The following is a 24,575-nucleotide window of genomic DNA, read 5'->3' on the forward strand; positions in this document are numbered from 1 at the left end:
ATTCTAGGCTGAGACAGGAAGATGGATTGCAGTTGGCAAGGCAGAAGTGGAGCAAAAAAGAAAGAGGGAATGATCTAAGCAGGATGGCGATGTGCAACAGTGTGAAAGCAAGAGGAGTCCAGCACTTCTGAGGAATTAAGGAAAATACCATATGCAAGAGGAAATGTTAAGTGAGGAGCCTGCCCACAAGGATGCCGGAGAAAAGGAAGTCTGAGCATGAAGGGCTCATGAAACGCGTTAGCATCTATGGAGCTGGTTTGTCTTGAGGAAACAGGGAGGTCATTCAAGGGCTTAGTGAATGACATTATTGACAAATTCTTAGCAAAATTCACTGTAAGAATTTTTTTGTTGTTTATTTTTGTTTGGGGCCACACCCAGTTGTGTTCAGGGCTAACTTCTGGCTCTCTGCTCAGGAATCACTCCTGGCAGTGCTGAGAGGGCCATATTGTGGGACTAGGGAATGAACCCAGGTCAACCACAGGCAATGCAAGCATCTTACCCACTACTAATTGTCCAGCTCCGCTATAAAAATTTCTAACTGATTTAAAATCTATTGTAAGATACACTCAGGCTTGACTTTAGGATAATTTTGCAGTTTAGGCAACCAACTCCCTTTCATCTGTTTTTGCCATTCTTCCTGGGCCTCTGAGCTCTGTGCCAGGTTGACTCAAATGATTGTGATGAAGATGCTATAGATATGCCCACGCATGGTCAAACCACTTCTTACTCTTTGCTGCTTCCAGTCTCACTATTAACATTTATTCCAGCTCTCAGTATAGACAATATAAATATTGTCAGTATAGTCAACATTCCTTGGGAATACTGGAAAACAAGGTCAAAGTGTTAATTAGAACTATGTGGTCTAGCAAATTTTACCTTTACCATAAGCAAGGAGAAGCAATGTTAAGATTCAGTAAGTCACAGATAAAAGAAAGGGCCAATGAAAATAATGCATGGCTCAATCAAGATAATCCATAAATGGATTGATGTGTAGGCAGGCAAAGAGGGAAACCCTGTAAGAAACTTGTAAAGTTTTCTTTATAAAAGTGGCTAAATAGGGGCTGGAGCGATAGCACAGCGGGTAGGGCGTTTGCCTTGCACTCAGCCAACCCGGGTTTGATTCCCAGCATCCCATATGGTCCCCTGAGCACCGCCAGGAGTAATTCCTGAGTGCAGAACCAGGAATAACCCCTGTGCAACGCTGGGTGTGACCCAAAAAAGCAGAAAAAAAAAACAGTGACTAAATAGGGCTGGAGAGATAAAACAGCAGATGGGGCATCTTCTTTACATTTGACAGACCTAGATTTGATCCCCTGGCATCCCATATGGTCCTAGTGCAGAGCCAGGAGTAACCCTTGAGCTTCACCAAGCACACTCAAAAAACCAAAAAACTAGTAAGTAAAATAACAAAATAAAGATTATTAAATAAATTTTTAAATAAAAATTAATTTTTATTTTAAATAAAAATTTAAAATAAAAATTACAATAACTGCTTACATATACAAAGTATCTATAGAAAATTCTAAGATTCATTTCTAAGAAAATTCAAAATGGGGCTGAAGAGATAGTAGTCAGGACTCTTGCTGAACAATTGCGTTCAAATCTTAGCACCCCATAAGAACCCTCAGGAATCAAGAGTGATTCCTCAATGCAGAGTCAACAGTAAGTCCTGAGCACTGCCAGGTGTGCCCTCCTCCCCTCCAAAAAAGACAAAAGAATTAAAATTAATGACGGTTCACTAAGTCAATGATAGTTGGAAGTATCGTTCAGGATGGGCGATGTGTGCTGAAAGTAGACTAAGGACTAAACATGATGGCCTTTCTGTATCTGTATGCAAACCATAATGCCCCAAAGTAGAGAGAAGGAAACTGTCTGCCATATGGCAGGGAGTGTGGTGGGGTGGGCATGGCAGGAGTGATATTGGGGATATTGGTGGTGGAAAATGTGCACTGGTGGAGGAGTGGGTGTTCGATCATTTTATGACTGAAACTCAATCATGAAAGCTTTGAAACTGTGATTTTTGTAACTCATGGTGATTCAATAAAAAAATATAAAAACTTTAAAAAATAATGATGGCTGTTTCTGGGGCGAGGATAAGGATGAAAGAAAAGGTTTTTTGTTTGCTTGTTTTGTTTTGTTTTTGCTATAACCTTTAGAATAATTTATATTTTGAACAACAGGAAGATGGTAACTGACTTTAAAAATCAAAGTAGCAGGGCTAGAGTGATAGCACAGCGGGTAGGGCATTTGCCTTGCATGCGGTCGACCCGGGTTCGATTCCCAGCATCCCGTATGGTTCCCTGAGTACCGCCAGGAGTAATTCCTGAGTGCAGAGCCAGGAGTAACCCCTGTGCATCGCCGGGTGTGACCCAAAAAGCAAAAAAAAAAAAAAATCAAAGTAGCGGCACAGCAGCAAGTGTTTGCCTTGCATGCTGCTAACCCGGGTTCAATCACCAACATTCCATATGGCTCTTGAGCCGGCCAGGAGTGATTACTGAGTGCAGGCAGAGCCACTGCCAACTGTGCCCCCCAACACCCCCAAATCAAATTAAACTTAAAAAAATTTAATCAACAGAATCCAGTGCAGTGGTTAGCAAAGATGAGACTGAACTATAATTATAAAAATTGATAACTCCCCTAATATGTACTATTTCAAACAGTATGTGAGCCAGAGAATTAGTACAGCGGGTAGGGCGTTTGCCTTGCACATGGCCAACCTGGGTTCAATTCCTGGCACCACAGTTTCCTGAGCCCTGCCAGGAGTGATCCCAAAGTACAGAGCCTGGAGTAAGCCCTGAGCACTGCTGAGTGTGACTCCAAAACAAGTAAACAAAACCAGTACATGTCAGAATACATGTATATTATAGCTCTTTCTCTCTTGAGGGGACTTTGAGGGTCACATCTACCAGTGCCAGGGGCTACTCCCAGATGACTCCGTGCTTGGAATCACTCCTGGCAGTGCCTTTTAGGACAATGTGGCACCAGGGATCTAAAGGAGTTGGCTACATGCAAGGCAAACTCTTCAATTTTGTATTATCTCCCGGGCACCTTAATATTCTCTTTGAAGGTGGAAAACACAACTAAGTGAACGTAGATAATTATGTTGTTTCTGACAGTGTCCAGGAACTCACACATGCATGGCAAGTGCTCTCCAACTGAACCACATCCCCAGCCCCTTGAAGTTGGTATTATTTAATTGAGTTTTTCGCTGTTTTTTGGGGGGTGGGGACCATGCCTGGCAGTGCTCAGGAACCATATGGTGCCAGGCGAGTGCAAGCCATGTGCAGTCCTTTTAGCCATCTCCCTGGCTCCCTGACGTGTGTATTTTTCACTACACACAAAGTTCTCTGTGCTGTTCAAGACTGTCGCCATTAAACATATATGCTTATGTGAATATTTAAATTAATTATTTAAAAATATTTAAAAGGTATAGCACAGCGGGTAGGGCGTTTGCCTTGCACGCGGCCAACCCAGGTTCGAATCCCAGCATCCCATATGGTCCCCTGAGCACCGCCAAGGGTGATTCCTGAGTGCAAAGCCAGGAGTAACCTCTGTGCATCGCCGGGTGTGACCCAAAAAAAGCAAAAAATAAATAAATAAATAAATAAATAATAAAAATAAAAATATTTAAAAGGACAATTCGAGTCCTCAGCAGCACCAGCCACACTGAAATGCTATAGATGGAAGTGGCCAGGGGTCCCAGACTGGACGTACAGAAAGAACATAGTTTCTTCATCACAGAAAGTTATGTTGGATGAAACTGGTTTAACTCGGGATGGAACAGTTAACTGGTGAACAGGGTTGAGAGACTGTGGAACAGGACTTTGCACTTTATAAATATCTGTATTGAATTTTTAGTAAAGACATATGAAAGCAACTTGCTGTCTGGAGGGATGTTCAGTGGTGTGAACACCATAGAACATGCTGCGTCTGCTCGGGTCCCACCCCTGGACTGAGAAGAGTGACCCCCTAATCACAGAGCTGGAGTAGCCTCAGCACTGCTGGGTATGGCCCAAAAACTTCTTTTAAAAAATGGATGAGGACACCTCCCCCCAAACAAAATACCATATACATATATTATATATAATATATATATTTATACCAAGTAAATATATATACCAAATATATAAATATATATACCAAAATACCAAATATATATATTTATCCCCCAAAGGCAAAAGTCAGGTGTGCAATATATATGGGTAAGAAAAATAAAACGACCTGTACACCTGTGACAGATATTTATTCTTCCTTAAAATCTATCCTGCAGGGCTGGAGTGATAGCACAGCAGGTAGGGCATTTGCTTTGCACGCTGCCGACCCGGGTTCGATTTCCAGCATCCCATGTGGTCCCCTGAGCACCGCCAGGAGTAATTCCTGAGTGCAAGGCTAGGAGTAACCCATGTGCATCGCCAGGTGTAACCCAAAAAGCAAAAAAAAAAAAAATCTACCCTGCATGTTTTCACAGAGCTCCTGCTCTTCCGCTCAGGACACAGGGATGCAAAGCAGCAGCTATTCTGAACTAGCATCTAAATATGAACACAGGTCAGGGGAGGAGCCCCTCAGGCGGCAGCTGACCATTGTGTTGGTGGTATGGCTTCTTTTGGGGCTTCTGCCCTTTGGTCTCATGGAAAAGGATCAGTTTGAGTGTCTGCCAGCAGGAGACACAGAGCCTAAAGTATTTTTAGCTTTTAGAGTTGAGGAATCTGGTGTGGGTGCCATAGGCCCTAGGCAAGAGGCCCATCGCCCAGGAACTCCAGGGTGTCCTAGGGGATGGAGCTCTGGGGGCACGCGAGAGGGAGCAAGAGAAGGATGCTCTGCATTTGGCCAGTTTGGAAGGGGGAATGTCCACTCATACGGCCAAGCTCAAAATGGTACCTGGGAGCTGCACGAGAAGAACTGTGGCTGTGACATATCTGTTTTGCAGTTTCTCAAACTGGAGAAATTACAAAGATGAAGAGAAAGCTGGATGACAAAGAGGAGATAGAATGGAAGCATGAGGAGGAGGAAGTTGGGAAATTTTTTGTCATTTCAAATAAAACTCAGGTTTGAAATATTAAACATGGATAAGACAAAGAGAAATAGAATTTGCTAAGATAGAATGAGCTCTGAAATGCCAGGTTACAACTGCTCCGGGCATTTCATCTTCCCTTCACCTGAAGGAAGTTTATTCTGAAACCAGGGTTCAATTCTTTTCCTCAGTAACACAACACAATCAGCAAAAAAGGTACCAATAGCTTTAAATTTGGCTCTAAAGTCCTACTCCCTTATCAATATAGAATTTAAGTAGGCATATGTGTCTTCAATCTATCTTCCCTGGAAGACTAAGAAAGGTCACTTCAACTACCTGTTCCTATAGAACTGGTCCAGGTAAATAGGTACCTAACATTCACCCTTGTCTGGTCTGGAATATCTTCCTTTCTGACAATTCAGATTCCACTCATCCTTCCAGACCCAGATCCTAAAGATCAGAATTTAGATCAGCGGCTCCTGTTGTGGTTGATGTAAGCACCCGATGTCTTTCTGCCTCTTCTCTTGCATAGCACTGCGAGCCCCACCAAGAAAAACCTGCCCAGCCCTTGCTGCTGGAGTGCCTGATGTAGAGAAAAATGTAATGTCCTTTCCAACTCCCCTCCACAACCACCACTCAATTACCTTCATTGGAGCTGATAATTATCTATGGAGCCCACCCAGTGCTGTGCGGAAAACAGACTGTGGTAGATTGAGTAACGGTGCCCCAAGGAGGTATAGGTCATTATTTCTGGAACCTCTGAATGTTGTCTAAAATGGCAAAAAAAAAAAAAGATTTTTTTAAAAAAAATAAATGGTTTTTATTTGGAGATTTTTAAAGTGTGGAAAGAGAGAGAGAGAGAGAGAAACGCATTCAAGAGAGACCACAGGGTTTTTCAAGGGCGAAGAGAGCCCCTACACACATCCTAGCATTAGACACGAAAGATGAAAGTCCACATCTCAAGAGGGGAGATGCGGGTGACACATGTGCTCAGGCGTCATGTGCTCGGCCATGTGGACTCAAAAGCTCAGGCAGCATATGTGTTAAAATGGCAAAAGAGATTTTGCAGTTGTAATCACAGTAAGGACCTGGAGATGAGATGGGATGATTTTGAATAATCTGATATAATTACAGGACCTATATAAGACAAGGGGCTGAGATCTCCAAGCCTGCTCAGATAGGGACTGGGATCCACTCAGATCCCCCATTTCCAGTAGCTAGGCAGTCACACCCAAAACTGCCCCGCGCCTTATAATCCCATCAACAGCCAAGATCCAGAGACTATAAAACAAAGCTCCCAGAAGCTCATGGCCGCATTTGCAGCAGCGCCATCTCTTATTGTCTAGTTCTCCCTCTCAGAGAACTCAGCAAGCTACCGAGAGTATCCTGCCTGCACAGCAGAGCCTGGCAAGCTCCCCGTGGCATATTCAATATGCAAAAAGTAACAATGCTGGGTCTCATACCCCTGACCCTGAAAGAGTCTCCAATGCGTCACCGTTGGGAAGGATGAGTAAAGAGACGCTGCTAAAATCTCAGGGCTAGGACGAATATAGACGTTACTGGCACCCACTCGAGCAAATCGATGAACAATGCGATGACAGTGATACAGTGATACAAGACAAAGGCAGGAGGTGAGAGGAGAAGGCCATATGGAGGTGGAAGCAGGAAGCAATGCAATGTGATGAGGAACTATGAGTCAGGGAAGGAAGAGACCACAGAGAAAGGGATTGTCCCCAAAATCCCAGAGAGGAACCAGCTTTGCAGGCACCCAATACACAGATGGACTAAGAATGGTCTCCGAAGTTTGTTTTCTTTCAACTAAAACGAGAAGATAATTTAAGGGACTAAGATGAGGAATTTGGAGGCTAATTAAATTTGATTTCACTATCGTGGTTATATTTCTACATATACTTCCGTGTACAAGTACACATCTTCAAAGGGACACTGACCAATGGAAACAGATAAATGTTCCTTCAGCCTATGATGAGTGCAGTGTCTATTCCGGAGCTTACTCTCCGCAACCTGAGAACATGTTGACAGTCTAAGGTTTTGCTCACACAGCCTAGCGTTCTGCTCACACAGCTTAGGATTCTGTTCACAGAGCTAAGTCTGAGCCATATCTACCTCGTTCCGTTACTTGCTGAATTCTGACTGTTGAGGAGAGAAATAGGCATACTGAAATGTCCCTATTTCTTTAAGAGCCAGTTAAAACTTCAGCTTACTCTGTTCCGTGAGTGATGGAAACAGACTCATTTTCCAGATTTGTAACTCTTCTGGAATACAGATGAAAACCAGAAGAGTGGGTGGCTATCCTGATGATTATCACCCCATACAATAATACTCCTTTAAAAAAAATGTTCAGTTTTGCCTTTAGATCATTTTCTTTTTATAATTACTAGAGATACATAAAATGTGGAAAGTGTGCCCCAGTCCCACCCAGAAATATTCATCAACAAACAAGCATCTGAAAACTAGCATTTTAATGCATTCAACCGAAGAAAATAAACAACTGTCTGCATATATGAGAATGTTTTTAAAAAGAAGAAGCCCTAGGGAAATGTGGGGGCCTTAGAATATTAGTTCTCAGCTCTCTCAACTTCCACATCTGTAGCATTACTCAGGAACCACATGCTGAGTAATGGGGCTGAAACAGGAGAGGGCTTCCAGTCACTGAGAACATCAGGGAGTTCACACTTAAGGAGGCTCTTTCGCAGTACTCTACTCCTTTTAATCCTCACAGTGATCCATGCAAAACGAATGATTATCATAATTCCTATTTTACTGAAGACGAAAGTGAGGTATGAAATGGCTTGGGGGTTTGTCCTTCGAGCACAGCAGAGAAGGGATTTGAATGCAGGAAGGCTGTTAGCTTCCCCTCAATGCCCAGCATGCCGTACACCAGTTCCCTTGTTAGACCAAGTCTCGGGAAAGAAGTTAACTGATCTCACAACACTGCAGCTATTAAGGCAGAAAAGTCAATGGCCAGATTTTATGAAGATTTTTCCACCCCAAAGTAAGGGTGAAAACAAAAAGGGACTTCATGAAAAATTACAGTGCATCAAGATACCGCATTCCCATCATAATTTTAAAAGGCTTTTTCCAATTTAAATAGCAAAAATACATGCTCTCTGTTGCAAATGTGTGTAATATAAAGATGAAAATAAAATGCATATGGTTTCATTTAACTTCTTTTTGCTATGGACTAAGTCAGTGTTTCTCAAAGTGACATCAGGAGGCCAAAGATACTAGAATCCAGCAAAGCACATCTTAAAAATATGGGTTTTGGGGGCTGGAGCGATAGCACAGCAGGTAGGGTGTTTGCCTTGCACGCAGCCGACCCGGGTTCGATTCCCAGCATCCCATATGGTCCCCTGAGCACTGCCAGGGGTGATTCCTGAGTGCAGAGCCAGGGGTAACCCCTGTGCATCGCCAGGTGTGACCCGAAAAGCAAAGAAAAAAAATAAAAATAAATATGGGTTTCGGGGCCTCACCTCAGCCTATCAAAGCAGAATTTCTGCAGGACTGACCTCAGAATACTGCATGCAACAGTGAATTATAGTTCACAGGCCTGGGTGCCATCTTTGGCACTCTGCCAGACACCAAGTGACCTGTGCAATTTCCAATGGAATACTTTTTTTTTTCTTTTTGGGTCACACTCAGTGATGCACAGAGGTTACTCCTGGCTATACACTCAGGAATTACTCCCAGCAGTGTTCGCAGGACCATATGGGATGCTGGGAATCGAACCCAACCAACCTGGGCAAACGCCTTACCCACTGCTCCAGCCCCCGGAATACATTTTTATATAGTCTTTTATGTCTCTGTGAATTACAAATGGAATTTAAGAAATATTTTTCAGGATCACAAAGATAGTACAGCAAGTATGGCACTTGCCTTGCATGTGGCAAACCTGGGTTTAGTCCCTACCACCTAGTATGATCTCCTAAGCCTGCCAGGAATGATCCCTGAGCACAGAGCCGGGAGTAAGCTCTGATCACTGCCAGGTGTGGCACAAAAATAAAAACAAAAACAAAGCAAGAGATATCAGAGGCAAGAGATATTACAGGAATTGAGGCGCATGGCTGGCCCAGCACCACATGGTTCCCCAGCCGGGTACAGCCCTGGGCACCACCAAGCACTACCGGGCCCGAGCTGCACAGCCTTAGGCCTCATGCTGAACAACGGGCCCAGCTGACTAAGATTCACCATTACTCCCTCCCCACAACCTCCCCACAACACCTCCTGAGCACTGCTTGGGAGCCCCCATCCCAGAAAGAGAGAGAGAGAGAGAGAGAGAGAGAGAGAGAGAGAGAGAGAGAGAGAGAGAGAAGTACTTTTGTTTTTCTTTTTGGGTCACACCCAGCGATGCCCAAGGGTTACTCCTGGCTCTGCACTCAGGAATTACTCTTGGTGGTGCTTGGGTGACCATACAGGATGCTGGGAATCGAACCTGGGTCGGCCGCGGAGAAAAGCACTTTTAATAGTATACAAATCTAGTTTTTTTTTTATTTTGAAATTAAATGAAAACTTTAATAGTAAGTACTACTGTTTCCTTTGTCCTTATAAGGCCTGGGAAACTGGAAATCACCACCAGAGGCCCAGGGGTCCGGGAGATGAGACCAGTTCAGAACTCTTGGACCCCAAATTCAAAACCGATTACTGTCCTTCCCCACCCCCTTTTCCTCCCCTCACCCTTTCCTTCCAGGAGAACTGTCCCTGCTTCCTTTTCAAAACCAAACTGTCTTTGAGGGCAATAAAGAAAGGAGAACTGAGGAAACGAAGGCCCCCCCTAAAAGTCAGGTCAGGGTAGGAAAGAGAGACTACTCTGCCGGCGTCAGCTCTGAGCTCTGGCACCAGGGCCCAGGTGGCGGTGCCCCCAGGGGCGCCTGCAGCAGGCTCCAGTCCTCAGCTCCAAGCCTGATTCTGAGCAGAGCTCCTGGCTCAGCTTTTGCAGAAAGCAAAATGATTTCTCCATCACACCAGGCTTTGAGCTATTAGCAGAACAAAGGATTTCCCGAATATGCACCCCAAAAAGCACGTGTACTTATTTTGAAGGTCCTCATGAAGCTTACATAGCTTAAACATATTAAAAAAAGAAGGCCAACAATTGATGCCAAAAGTGTGAGTTTTAAGATAGCAGAACAGGAAGACAAAAGCCAGAAAGAGAAACGAAAATATGCATCGTAGAGGAGGGGCGAGAGGGGAGGTGCAGGTTTATATGGAAGAGCTGACATCACTGTTTCCCAGGAATACTCAGAATGCAGGAAACAGATGGGGAAGAAGTGGTGGAAGGGGCTACTTATGGTAGCAGGGCACGCTCTCCATTTAGTACCTTGCCATTCCGAACCGAGATGTTCCAGTACTTTGACAATCTGGGGATGGGAACACCATTGTCAAACGTTTTATGAAAGTCCAACTAAATCCTAGTGAACTTACCACCTTGGCAAGGCTGATGAGTGTAGATCTGCTTATCAGGCCCTGACTCACTGCCAGCAGAGGTGTGTCTGTTTTGGTTCAGAGAAGACAAAGCCATGGCAGGCAAATTTAATGTCAGACAGACGTGCTTTGAGTCTCCTTCTTTCCACCTCCGGGCTATGTGACCTTACATATGTTACCTAACCTCTCTTCATACAAAAAAGTGGGGAACAAAACCAAATTTTCTATACCTGGTGGATTACGATGGAGATCGCACATTTTTGCCATTCAGTGAAATTTAATCAGACACAATCAGGTTAACTAATATTATTATTCAAGGGGCATGGGGTGGCCATACCTGGTGGTGCTCAGGAGTTACACCTTACTCAAGGAACCATGCAGTGTTGGGCACTGAATCTGGGCTCCCCACAATACAGAGTACTCCAGTGCTTTCAGTCATCTCCGCAGTCCCAACATTATTATTATTTTCATTTTTACATTGTGATGAACTGGAGCGATAGCACAGCAGGTAGGGCATTTGCCTTGCATGTGGCTGACCCGGGTTCGATTCCTTCATCCCTCTCGGAGTACCCGGCAAGCTACCGAGAGTATCCCACCCACATGGCGAGCCTGGCAAGCTCCCCGTGGCGTATTTGATATGCCACAAACAGTAACAACAAGTCTCACAATGGAAACATTACTGGTGCCCACTGGAGCAAATCCATGAACAACCAGATGACAGTGCCACAGTGCTATGTTGTGACAGAATCCCCCATTCTCCTGCCCTTGGGTGTGGCACAGACACTGACTAACTAACTGCCGCCTTTGTTACAATCTGCTCCTCTGCCTTCTTTTGAAAGCAGGCTGATCTCTGAGACTTTGACACCAACCAGGGACACTGCTCTTATTACCACCCCAGCACTCTGCGCCTGTACTGTACGTCAGTCCCAACCACCTTTGCCATAGTTTCAGGGTTCTCTGCTCCAGGGTGTGACCAATTGCAAAAGTCAGGCAAAGTCACGGGGCTTCCTGTCTGCCCGCAGCGAACTCCCCCAGCTCCCCTACTGCCCTCCTTCCTCACAGTCAGGTGACGCGACTCTTACTAAATGTTCCCTCTTTCCAACAATTCATTCCATCGAATGGTTCCCTCTACCGCGCTGCCTCGCAAGTCAGAATTCCTGCCTGCACATCCTCCTCAGTCCTCATACGTTCATGCTTTGTGCTTTTTCCTTTCTTTAAAAAAGAAAAATTGTTTTCTATTTACCCTGAGAGCAAATTTGAAGCATCTTTATAAACCCAACAGTGTCTAGCACATTGGAGTTTCATTAAATACTCCTTGCACTGAATTGCAAGCCCCCAACAAGATGGTTTCAGAATAAAAACATGAAAAGAGCCAGTGAAAGAAATATGCATAATTATACAAATTAACTCAACTGCCTTTCGTGAAGGATATAGATTTATTTAGAGTTTGCCAGAATCCTAGTTTATATTCAAACTCTTTTCTGGTATCTGTAACAGTAAAAGCTGTTACATGTTGGGGTGTGTGTGGGGGGGTGATATTCACCCTTTTCCCTGAAGGGAAGGCTGTGGGGAGGGGGTCCCCAGAGGCATTCTGGGCAGGCATCAGATCGTGGGTGTGGTACCAGGGCCTGGTATGCATCAGCCAAACTCAACGAGAACAAAGAGTGCCTGAGACTCGATCCCAGAAAGTCAGTTGGTTCTGGGGCCCCGCCAAGAATGTGGTTCATACCAAGGAGTGACTGGCGAGGTGCTGGGAACATCAGGGTTTCTGGGTGTCCTATGCAAAGTCTGGCTCAGCATGATCTGGCCCCATGGGGCTGAAAGAAGCCGGGATTCCTGATATTCCTGCACCTCCACAAAGAGCCAATGCGGCCAAACCATCCAATGTTGCGTTTGGGACACACACTCACCCACCACGGGGGCAGCAAGCTACCCACTCTGAGTGAGAGGCCGGTGAATGGCTCCTGTCTCAGCTGGGCTCACCAGCTACATAAGCAGTCCGGGAAGCAGGGACTGGGCTAATGGACAGGGACTGGCTAATGGAAGGTGTAATGGGGGCTCCTGACTCTCTGGCGGTGAGCGGTCCAAAAGGGAAAGAGGACTGGGCCAAAGTGGGCGGGGAATGCTCTGGGAGGAAATATTGGGGCTTGGGCGGACTTGAACATATGAAAAGTGCCTCTCAGAGAGGAAAGCACAAGGGAAAGGTGAGTTGGTTTGTGAGCACTATGGGGAGTGATCAGGTTGGGGGAAGACCCAAGATAAAGGGAGAAAAGGCTGGTTTTTCTAATTCTCTCTCTCTCTTTTTCATCCCCCCACTTCTTTTTTAAACCAATGCATTAAAGCTAAATTATGATATACACTACCTGGGAGATTGTGTGTGTGCCCAAGATCATAGCTTTAGGGGTCAGATCTAGACTTACATTCTGCCTCCCTATCTCTATAATCTTCATGAACTATTTGACCTTTTGATCTCAGTTTCTACTCTGCAAAATGGAAATCAAACTGCTCAGATCTAAAAATCATCTTAAAATAACAAGGTAGTCTATGGGAGATGATTTTAAACTACCTGTGGCGTATTCAATATGCCAAAAACAATAACAACAAGTTTTACAATGGAAACGTTACTGGTGCCCGCTTAGCAAATTGATGAACAACAGGACGACAGTGCTACAGACAGTGCTTATCAGACAAAGGGTTAATGCCCAAAATATCTAGACAACTCATATGCAGCAACAACAACAAAACACACATCCCAAATATAAAATGATAAGAGGATGTAAATAGGAATTTCACCAACAAAGACATTTCGAGGGGCCAGAGAAATAGTACACAGGAGTAAGGCATTTGCCTAACACAAGTCTGACCCTCTGACCCAGGTTCAATCCCTGGCATTCTATATGGTCCTCTGAGCACCACCAGAAGTGATCCCTGAGCAGAGAGCCAGGTGTAAGCCCTGGGTATGCGAGCTGGGTACGACCCAAAACCCAACAACAAAACCAAACCAATGATGCCCTACATCCTTGATCATTAGGGAAATGCAAGACACTACTCCTGGAGGTGCTCAGGAGACCATATGGGATGCCGGAGATGGAACCCAGGTCAGCTGCGTGCTAGGCAAATACTTTATTCGCTGTACTATTGTTTGAAATTCCTTTTTTTTTTTTTTTTTGGTTTTGGGATCACATACAGGGATGCTAACAAAGGTAAGAACCTTATCTACTGAACTCTCTCCTGCCCCTGAAATTTCATTTTTAAGTCAGTTCTTTGAATGTTTATTATCAAAATGTTATGAGGAGATAGTTGGTGAGGATGTGGAGAAAAAGTAACCCACATTCACTGTGTGTAGGAATGGAAATGGCTCCTCCTGTATGGAAAATAGAATGGAGATGTCTGAAAAGGTTAAAAATAGAGTGTTATATGATTCAGCAATCTCACTGTTATATATTGTGATCCAGAAAACATGAAAACACTAACCTGAAAAGAGGTATGTACACCTATGTTCACAGCAGCACAAATAACAATAGCTGAAGTCTGAAAAGAACCCAAGTACATGAAGATGACAGATGAGTAGGTAGAGGTGAGAAATAGATACACAGTGGAATACTACTCAGCTTTGAAAAAAGATGAAGTCTTCCTTTCTATCATCACTTGTATGCACCTTGAGGGGATTCTGCTACATGAAAGTAGTCAGAAAAAGAAAGTGTGTCATTTTACTCATGAGAATAATACTGTAAAAATAAATAAATAAATAAATAAAGTAGGACTGGGGAGATGCTCAAAGGACTAACAAAAATGCTTTGCATGAAAGAGACCCAAGTTCCACCCAAAGCACCACACGGACCCCCAACCCACCCCACCAAGCCAAAAGCAAATCCCTAGTACTGCTGAGTGTGTGATAGAAGACACGAAGAAAGAGAGGAGAGGAGGGGCTGGAGCAATGGCACAGCGGGTAGGGTGTTTGCCTTGCACATGGCCAACCCAATCCCCAGCATCCCATATAGTCCCCCGAGCACTGCCAGGAGCAATTCTTGAGTGTAGAGCCAGGAGTAACCCCTGAGCACCGCTGGGTGTGACCCAAAAAGAAAAAAAAAGAAGAGAGGAGAGGGGAAGGAAGGGGAGGGGAGAGAGCAAGTGGAGTGGGGAAGGGTAGAGAGGAGGGGAAGGGAAAGTGTAGGAAAAGAAGTGGCAATAACATGCAGAGTTAAATGTATTGCAAATTATGGTGTGTGTGTGTGTGTGTGTGTGTGTGTGTGTGTGTGTGCGTGCGTGCGTGCGTGCACACCGCTAAGAGAAAGCAAGCAGTTCACCATTCTTGGGCCTCCAGACTGGTGTGGAAGAGCCACACAGAGGGAAGTGGAGGCCTGAGGTGGGGGTGAAGCTGAGGGATTGGCAACGCAGTTGGATCAGGGGCTCCTGGAATGAGCACTAGGTTGCCTGGCCACTGCCAGCCACTGTTACCCCAGACCTATTGGGTTAACGGGACAATCTCGTGAGAAAGGTGCTTCCTAGCCCTCAGCCATATCTTGGCTCCCTCTGCCTCACCCCATTCTCTCCTCACGGCCACACACCCACACACAGGGCCACGCCATCCGGGAAACTCGGGGCTTCCCAGAAACAGCCCCCAGCCAGTTCTAACGACTTCTGGAAGTCCGAAGGTGCTCTCCGGCCTTCCTGTTCCCCACAGAAAAGGTTTCCAGACCAGCCCCAGATTCTAAGAGAAGAAGACGGGGAAATCGAAAGAATCCAGCAAAAGGCCCAGCTGGGTCGGCACAGGCCCCCCCACCAGCCCGCAGATCATCATCTGTGGGAAAAGTTGCCCTGAATTCTGTGCTCCTTCTGTCTCTAGCTTCCGGCCGGCCTTCCAGCTCCTCCTGGCCCTCAAGATGGCTCACTTGGCAACAGGGGAGTGGGCCCACGGCTGCAGCCTGGGGGGAACTGGGGTCTCCAGGCCCGTTCCCTGGGGGCGGTCAGCACCAGGCTGTGCACAGCAAGTGACCTCATCCACTGGCTCCAGGTTAAACTCTTCTTTTGCTCCTTCCCATTTTGCTCTAGAAGCCCAGAAAGGGGAAGAGCCCTTGAAGCCCGAGTCCAGGAGTTGGTGGTTGCGTCTCCGCAAACTCCTCTGGATCCCACTCACTCAGCTTTCAGTTCCCCAGTGCTTCAGGAGTGCCCAGACAACACTCCTGACACACTCTGTTCCCGCCCAAGGCGTCAGGAAACCCTTCCAAGGCCACTTCCCTGCCCACTGGGGCCCCTGACTGTATCTGACCATGTCTGATGCTTCACTGGGGCTCTGCTTCACTCCAACTCAGAAGACCTGCCCGTGCACGAGAGCAAGTCCAGGGTGTTCTGCCAGGAATAGCTCTACTCAGAGTTTACCATGGACACTGTCTCAGCTGAGCCGTCTGCCCACACTCACCCTTTAATCATCTCATCAGTACTCTTATCCCCATCCCACAAATGAGGAACCTTAGGCCCAGAGAATTTAAGTAACTTGCTCCAGCTTCTGACAGCAAAATTCTATTCGGGACACTCAGCTTCTTGAACTCCCAAGGGAAGCCCTCGCCAAGCCACCTGACTTGGGAGGATCAGAAGAGGTGTCCAGAAGCAGCTGTGACCTAGAGGATGAAGCATAGCTGGGGAAGGCAGGCTGCATGCTAGCGGTGTGCGGCCAAGACACTGGGAAGGAAATCAGAGGCTGCAGAGTGCCAGCCCTGCGCCCCCATTCAGTACAAAATCTTATCTTGAACAGAAAAATATTTACCTTCCTTGCTAAGACTTTTGCTTCTGTTTACGTTTGCATATCTCCTCTATTTAATTGTAGATAAAAGCCTTCATATTTTCTCCTGCAGGTTTCTCTTCAGTGGCAGCTAACTTCAAAGCCTAATAGTGTCCCTGGTTTCTGGAAATTTGTTTACATCCTTGAGATGTAATTTTTCAAGTCTGGGGATCATGCTTCTTTCTCTCCCACAGCACCCAGCACAATGCCTTATACACATTTCTTAAATAAAGTAAAGGAAAGATTTAACTTCACGAGTTTTTAAACAGCTACGTCTTTGCAATGGCAGGGCTCGCTTACTCTCCTCACGTTTAAAAATTATAATCTTTTAAAATAATTTCAATGGACATTTACTTGTATGAACCTTTCGCCATCAGAGTGAAAGAAGGCAGGGAGGAGAGATCTTTATTTAATCCAGTAAAAACTGGAGGAAAAAACTCCTGAGGAATAAAAGGGTGACAGTTCTTATCAAATATTCAGAGGGTGCGATCTGATTGGTCATGGCTATTTGCCCAGGGGGAAATAGTCCGCTACCCCATTATACCTCCCACCACCTGCACCCCCAACCCCACAGTAGTTTCCCAGTCCCTATTAGGATTTTCTGGAAAGCCTTGCAAACATACCAATGATTGGCTAGGATGGTTCAGGGGCAAAGCACCTGCCTTACAACCATGACACCAAAAGTCGGGTCCCTGGCACTGGTTTACATGTGGCTTGTGCAATCATAATAGCTCTGACCACTGGGATTTCCAGTAATACAACAATATGTGTGATCTCCAGTGTACCACACCTAAGAGAATGTGACCCGTGGGCATGAATGTTAACATCGCCATGGCTAGTAACAGATCATGCCCACACCTGGTGTGATTGGTCTGATAGGGGGCTTGGGCATCAACATTTTTTCTTAAGCACACCCCCTCCCCCGCCCCCAGGCAATGTCAGTGTATCACCATCATGGGAATCAGTGGGCGGGAGCAATTTCATTCACTTGTAGAGAGGGAGTGAGTAAAAATGAGGAAGGGTCAGAAAGCAGAAGTCTTGGTTTTTTCGAGGTACTTTGGCTTGCTCCCTGGGGCTGTTAGAAGTCCCAGCTCAGGTGGGGGGGGAGCTGGAGCAATAGCATAGCGGGTAGGGCATTTGCCTTGCACGTAGCCGAGCCGGGTTCGATTCCCAGCATCCTATTTGGTCCGCCCAGCACCACCAGGAGTAATTCCTGAGTGTATGAGCCAGGAATAACCCCTGTGCATCACCGGGTGAGACCCAAAAAGTAAAAAAAAGTCTAAGCTTGGGTTGGAGCAATAGTACAAGTAGGATGTTTGCTTTGCAGGCAGCTGACCCGGGTTTGATCCCCAGCATCCCATATTGCCCACCCAAGCACTGCCAGGAGTAATTCCTGAATGCAGAGTCAGGAGTTAACCCCCGTGCATCACTGGATGTGACTAAAAAAGAAAAAAAAAGAAAAAAAAAAGAAGTCCAGGCTCCTGAACCAGCCTCTCCAATGCCCGGGAGGAAGAGCCAGAGCACTCGGGGCCATGCACCCTGGCCTGGCAGAGCTTCAGCCAGAGTCCCGTCTGCAGATGACAAAGTGATGTGGTTTTCCTTACATTACTATGTATTCAGTGGTCAAAATGAAGAAAGAGAAAACGATGCTATTTTTGGCATCAGCAGTTCAGAAGGGATGATCTTCTCTCTCTCTATTCCAGACAGTAAAAAAAAAAAAAAAAATTATCTGGGTCCCAGGGGAGAACTGGGGATGGCGGCAGTCCGGCTAGAGTGGAAGAGAAGTGAAAGAAGTTCCAGCCAAGGAGTAACCTCATGCCACTCTGGGGCATTCTTAACCAGGCTAGAGAGAAGCGGGCAAGAAAGCGAGAGACACAGCCTGGCACTTCACATCGTGCCTATGTGTGCTGAGGGCTGGACTCAGCATCTTTGTGGATCTTCCAGAAATCTCAGGACCCAGTTTGCACCGGCGTGCTGTTTTCTAAAGGAAGGGGTTTAGTCAACTTCCTAAAGATTGAGGATAACAACTGGTCCTGGGCATGTCCGTTCTAAGAAGAATAGCTACTTGTCACCCTCACACCCTGCCCTGACAGAGCTGGTCCTCCACAGTTTACTGAAGTAGATGGATGACACTGGTCATCCATCTACTAAGGTTCAGTCTAAGGTGGCCTGGGCACAGCCTGTAATCACCAGTGCACTCCCCCTCTCTGGCTTGGCACCTTCCGGTCTTGTCTAGGCCAGGGGACACTCTAGGCTTCCCTAAATCTCTGCTGTCCTTTCTACTTTGGCCTTCCAGACCCGAATCTGTTCTTCACTCTGTGCCTCAGTCTGGGACTCTTAGCCTCCCCGAATTCCAGGACCTGCTTCATCTGGTGAGGTCTTTCCCAGCCCTTCGGCTCCCCATTACCAGTCTGACTTATGACCCTCAGGATTCTGGGATGAATTCCCAAGGTGAGGGCCCCAGATCAGTTCTGCTGTACTCAGAAATGGAGTCCTATCCTTGTCCGATAACCAATGTCTTCCAGAAAGTCCATCAGGAAGACTGAGGGGTTGTTTGCTTACTTTTTCAATGCTACAAAATAACCAAAATAAGAGACAACTACTTACTTTTAGATACAAGGATAACAAGACATCCCAGTCAGCTTTACAGAAACTGCTAATTATGGGTACTAATTCTCACAAGGCATGAGCTTGGTATATCCTATATACAACATGACTATTACTAGAATCATTATTAAACAATCAAATTTGATCCCTTTCTTGAGTTTCAAAGCTGAAGTGACTTAAGTATGTCAGTCTTGAGTGTTTGTTGGTCCTACACAGAAACTGTCTGATTTTAATTTTGCGGAAGAAAACCACTAAAGGAGATTGAGAGGAGCGGGCACCAAATAGGCCAGGACCCTGGTGAGGCTTCATCATGAACCGTGTGACCCTAAGCAGGTTTATTTACCTCTCTGGGCTGCTTCTCTAAACAGGAGCCCCTTCCTAACGACCCCTTCCAAACGCAGCGCGTATGGAGGGAAGGGGTAAAATGGTCAACTGTATGAACATGAACAGAAACTATACTTTGGGGGTGCTCATGGTAAGGAATACACAGCTGTCAAATCACAATGAGACAGGCGCCTGGCGAGAGGAGAGTGGCACTTGTCTAGCTGTGGCCAATCTGGGTTCTTTCTCTGGGCATCCCGTATGGTCCGCTGGCTCTGTTAGGTGTGATCCCCAAGCACAGAGCTTCGAGGAAGCCCCGGCGCTGCTGGGTTTGGCCCAATGCCTTCACCCCCAAATTATAACGAAACACATAATATTGCAAATCGGTGTTACATCAGTCAAAATGAATGCAGATCCGAGAGATAACTCAAGAGGCTAAACAAATGCTTTGCATGCAGGAGGCTTGGGTTCCAGCCCCAGTACTTTGACGCCCCCGAGAAAAAGGCCAGAAGCAAGCCTCAAGCACTGAGCCAGGAGGAACCCTTGTGCACCACTGGGTGGAGTCCCCAAATCCCGAAGAGGTCTTAAAATGTACAGGGAACTCCAAATGCAAAGTAGGTGAAAGAACTGCCTGAAGCTGCCTTGAAGGCAGAATCCTGAGATGAGGATTCATCCTCAAATCCAGGCTGAGGGAAGAGGCCAGCCAGGAAGGCAGCCCCAGGCAGCCCCAGAGCTCTGGGGGAGGGCCCAGAATGATCACCAAGGAGTTGAAAGTGACACCCAACAGCATTTTTAGTGGACTTAGATGTTAACCTGAAAAAAAAAAAAAAGAAGTGGTGGTGGTGGGGGAACATTTGATTCTTAACTTCTGAGGGGAGGGATGGAATGATTAAGATGAATACTTGGATTTCTCTCACCTCCCAGAAAACTTAGGCAAAGTCATTCTATGTCTAATCTACTTCTCCAGATTGTTGGGCCGAATTAAATAAATGGGCTGAATGAGTTATGCCTCCATGTCAAAGAGGCAATTCTGAAACAATCCCCAGCTGAAACATACTAAACCATTTGTCCTAATGACACAGGGAGTTCTAAACTCCAGATTGTAGCAGGAGTATCACACCACTGCAAATTACTAGGTGGTACCAGAGTCTCTAAGAAAGGAACTGAAATAAAAGCGCTGCTGTTTTCGAGATGCACATTTGATACGAGCTAATCAGTTTTTAAGATTATTTGGGGGAGCAGGTCAGACATTCTACACAGTCCTTCAGTTTCTCCCTTTGTTCTATGTATAAACAGACTATATAGTGGACCCCTTTCCCTCTTGCTAAAGTTTCAAAAACAAGGCCTTTTTGTCAGGACCAGTCAACCTTACAAAAGGAGTCATTTAATGCTAAATTTCCCCAACTTTCCTCAATTAAAAACTTTTCAACTCAAACTCGATTATCACTTTCTAGGCTGTTTTCTTTCTTCCCCAGCCCCCACACCCCAATGTTTAAACTGCATCCACCCTGCAGGATTCGCTTCCACCCCCCACCCCCACCCTGCAATATCTAACTTTGGAAGCAGAGACAGACCCCTTTCCTTTCACATACCCTGAACACTTTTCAAATAGGAGCCCTCTGACCTTTTAAAACCACGATCCCCGGGACTGACAGGGCAAAAGATAATCTTTAAGTCAAAAGGAGGTAGCCGAGGGTCTGGGGGCTCGGAAGAGGCGGGAGGGAGGTACTATAGATTTGGCATCCGTTCAGAAATTTAGAAAATGTTTGTGCAACCACTCCCCCAGCCGGGATCCACCGCACCCGCTGCCTTCCAGCACATTAATAATAATAATAATAATTTTAAAAAAGACGTGAGCAAATGAAACAGGGGAGGCCGGGAGGGACGCCCTAGGCGATGAGAATTCTGGATCGAGGGGAAAGTACACCGATCACCAACCCCCCGCCCAGTCCAGCCAATTCCCTATATTCTAGGTCCCTCCCCTCCAGGAACCCCACGTTAGGGTCTGGAGCCCTTTGAGCTCCCACCCGCTTCCCCACCATAGTCGCGCGCCCCGGGAGTGGCACCAGTCCCGCACGTCGGGGTGCACCTTCATCACCACGTCGGTCCCTGCCCACGAAGTACAATGCGCTCACAGGCCCGGAGCGCGCCCAGGGGCGAAACGCATCCAACTCCATCGCCCCAGGGAGCTCATCTCTCCCCCTCAACGAGCAGAGGTGGGGGTAGGGAGCAGGGCAGCGGTGGGGTGGGGAGGGCCACGGCACTAACCATCCTGTCCGGAGCTTTCCAGATATTCGCTCAGGTCACAGCCAAAGGCGCTGGCGGCTCCCTTACGTTTCAGCTTCTGCTTGGCACCCTTGTTCTTCATGAGTTAGTCCCCGAGAGGTGGCCCCTCCGCCTCGCCCTCCCCTCTGCTTGGCACGGCGCCGGCGACGGGGTCCCGGCTCAGCTCGCGGGCTGCTGAGCGGCGCGGGGGGGCCGCATGGGCGTCCCCCAGGGCTGGGGTCCCGGGTGCGCGGGGCCACGGCGCGCGGGGCCAGGGCCGCGGCGGCCGGCCGGGCGGTGTCACGTCGTCGTCGCGGTCGCCGGCACTTCGCGGGGCTCCCGCGGCGCGTCGGGGAGTCTCCGGGGCGCGCAGTCAGCCCCGGGGGGCGGCCGTGGCTCGCTGTGCGCTGCGCCCGCGCGGCTGCTTACCCTCAGCGCTGGGGGGCCGGCAGCGCCGCATCCTGTCGGGGCCGCCCGCCCCGCGCCGGCCTTTTTCCTGCCTCCCCGGCCCTGGGACCATCCAGCTCAGGAAACGCGGGAAGGAAGTGAGCGGGAGGGGGCGGAGGCTGGAAATTTTTGGCAGCTCGGCGCCTGTGTGCGTGTGCGTGTGTGTGTGTGTGTGTGTGCGTGCGTGCCTATATATGTGTGTTTGTGTGTATACCTTGCCTGTTTGTTTATTGTAGATGTATACTGTGTTTATGTGTGTCCGTGTGTATGTGCCTATGTGTGTACGTGTGTATAGTTGTGTTTGTGTGTCTATGTTGTGTGTTTGTATGTGTATATATACAGTGTATATGTGTGTATATATGTGTGTCTGTGTATGTGTGTGTGTACGTGTGTGTAGTTGCGTTTGTGAGTATACCTTGTGTGTTTGTATATGTGTGTATGTACTGTGTATATGTGTATTTATGTGTGACCGTGTGTAAGTGTGTGCAGATGCATTTGTGAGTATACCTTGTGTGATTATATATGTGTATATGTATGTACTGTGTATATGTGTATATATGCATGTCCATGTGTATATGTGTCTATGTGTGCATAGTTGTTTTTGTGTGTATACCTTCCATGTTTGTATATGTGTAGATGTATTATTGTGTATGTGTGTATATATGTGTGTCCGTGTGTGCCTATATGTGTGTACATGTGTATAGTTTTGTTTGTGTGTATGCCTTCCATGTTTATATATGTATATATACTGTGTATATATGTGTGTCTGTGTATATGGTTGTTTATGTATATACCTTGTGTGTTTGCATATGTGTATATGTACTGTGTATATACGCATGTCCATGTATGTATATGCCTATGTATGTGTGCATAGTTGTGTTTGTGTGTATACCTTTCGTGTTTGTATATGTGTAGATGTATTACTGTGTATGTGTGTATATATGTGTGTATATATGTCTGTCTGTGTGTATGTGCCTATATATGTGTACATGTGTATAGTTGTGTTTGTGTGTGTTCCTTGCATGTTTGTGTGTATGTATGTACATGTTTATGTGTATATATGTGTGTGCCTATATATGTACGCACATATGTTTTCCATTGTGTTTGTGCGTACACCTTGTGTGTATATGTGTAAATGTAGGTACTGTATATATGTGTGTATGTGTCTATATGTGTGTGCGTGTGTATAGCTGTGTTTGTGGGTATACCTTGCGTGTATGTATGTACGTGTGTTTATGTCTTTCCATGTGAGTCTGTGGAAGCCTGAGGAAGTCGGCGGGTGGGTGGAGGTCCTGGGCGGGGCGAAGGAAGGCATGCTAGGGAGAACTGTGCTGAGGCCCCAGGACCCCCAGCCCCAGCGTCTCTTCCTGCCCCACCTCCTGGCCCAAGCTAGAGGTGGCGCACTTTGTTGAGGGGTTGAAGGCGCTAGGTGGTACTGGAAGAAAAGTTCTGCCTCCTGCTGCAGCGGTTATCTTCATTGTCATCATCTCTTTGACACTTTCTATTTCTGTGCTTGCCTTCTCCGACACAAACACTTAGGGGAGTGGCGGAAACAAAGACAAGTACTCCAGGCCGGGCTGTCGGAGCCGGCCACACACCCGGCCTCCTCCCTGGGGCCCAGGTACCCACAAGCAGGAGAGAGAGGCTCAATGTCCTCTGTCTACCGAGTCAGATTATGGTTTCAGACTCTAGCACCCGCATACTGTCACACACACAGACACACACAGACACGAGCATTTTGCTAAATGGGAATCAGTGAGTCCTAAAGCCCACAGGTTGGTTGGTTTGTTTGCTTTGTGGGTCATACCCGGCGATGCTCAGGGGTTACTTCTGGCTCTGCACTCAGGAATTATCCCTGGCGGTGCTTGGGGGACCATAGGGGATGCTGGGAATTGAACCTGGGTTGGTCACGTGCAAGGCAAACACCCTACCCGCTGTGCTATCACTCCAGCCCCGAAGGCCCACAGTTTTTAAATGATTGATAATGTACCTTCTTGTGGAGACTGATCCCTCAGGCAGGCTCATATTTTAGTCTCAAGTTATCAAGAGGGTATGTTTCTTCTTCCCCAGTTAAATCTGAAACTCCTGACTTCTGTGTATTCAGCATATAGCAAGCACTGAAATTCTTGTGACTTAAACTTCCTGTAGAAATTGAAATCCATATTTAGGTTTTGAAGGATCAGAACCTGCACAGGGTACAGATTGCTTGGCAAAAACTTTCTTATAGGATTTTCCTTTCAGAACCGCTTTACCGTCTCTTACTGCGCTATGTATCATGATGGTGGCTTATGAACTTTGACCCTTCATCATATGTCTAACAGAGGTCACGATTGATAGTCTGTCCCATCTGGCTCACGGATGTGCTTGATGTGCCACACACCACACACCACACTTTAAAAGAATTATTTTTTTTAAGTCTTCAAACCTTTCAACATTAAAGAGTTAAGAGGTTTTGCACTAAGCAATCACAGTTTCTGCCTCCTCTCTCAAAATGGAAGATCAGTCACGCCTATGTTTTCCCACGTGGCAAGGACCACTGAGGCCAGGCTGTGGGAGCACCCCCAGTGACTTCCGATTTCCATGACTTGGCCTCCCTGCTTTTCCAGGTCTGGCTTCTGGAACCACATGAGTCCTTGGATCACGCACTGTGTACATAGTCTCCTTCCTTCCATTTTCTGTTTGTCTCTTGGTGACACCAGCATTCCCCCC

The 24,575-nt window shown here is 46.6% G+C and overlaps 1 protein-coding gene across 1 annotated transcript in view; it reads right to left on the minus strand.

Moving 5' to 3' along the window:
- Positions 1–21,919, minus strand: part of ARHGAP31 (Rho GTPase activating protein 31) — a 144,822-nt gene extending 122,903 nt beyond the window's left edge. The window contains exon 1 of the mRNA XM_004606702.2: positions 21,423–21,919. Within this exon, the coding sequence (XP_004606759.2) occupies positions 21,423–21,522 (100 nt within the window). The 5' untranslated portion in view covers positions 21,523–21,919. The remainder of the gene's footprint in view (positions 1–21,422) is intronic.
- Between the last annotated feature and the right edge of the window lie 2,656 nt (positions 21,920–24,575).

This window comes from Sorex araneus, chromosome 2 (genome assembly GCF_027595985.1).
Source record: "Sorex araneus isolate mSorAra2 chromosome 2, mSorAra2.pri, whole genome shotgun sequence".
NCBI lineage: Eukaryota > Metazoa > Chordata > Mammalia > Eulipotyphla > Soricidae > Sorex > Sorex araneus.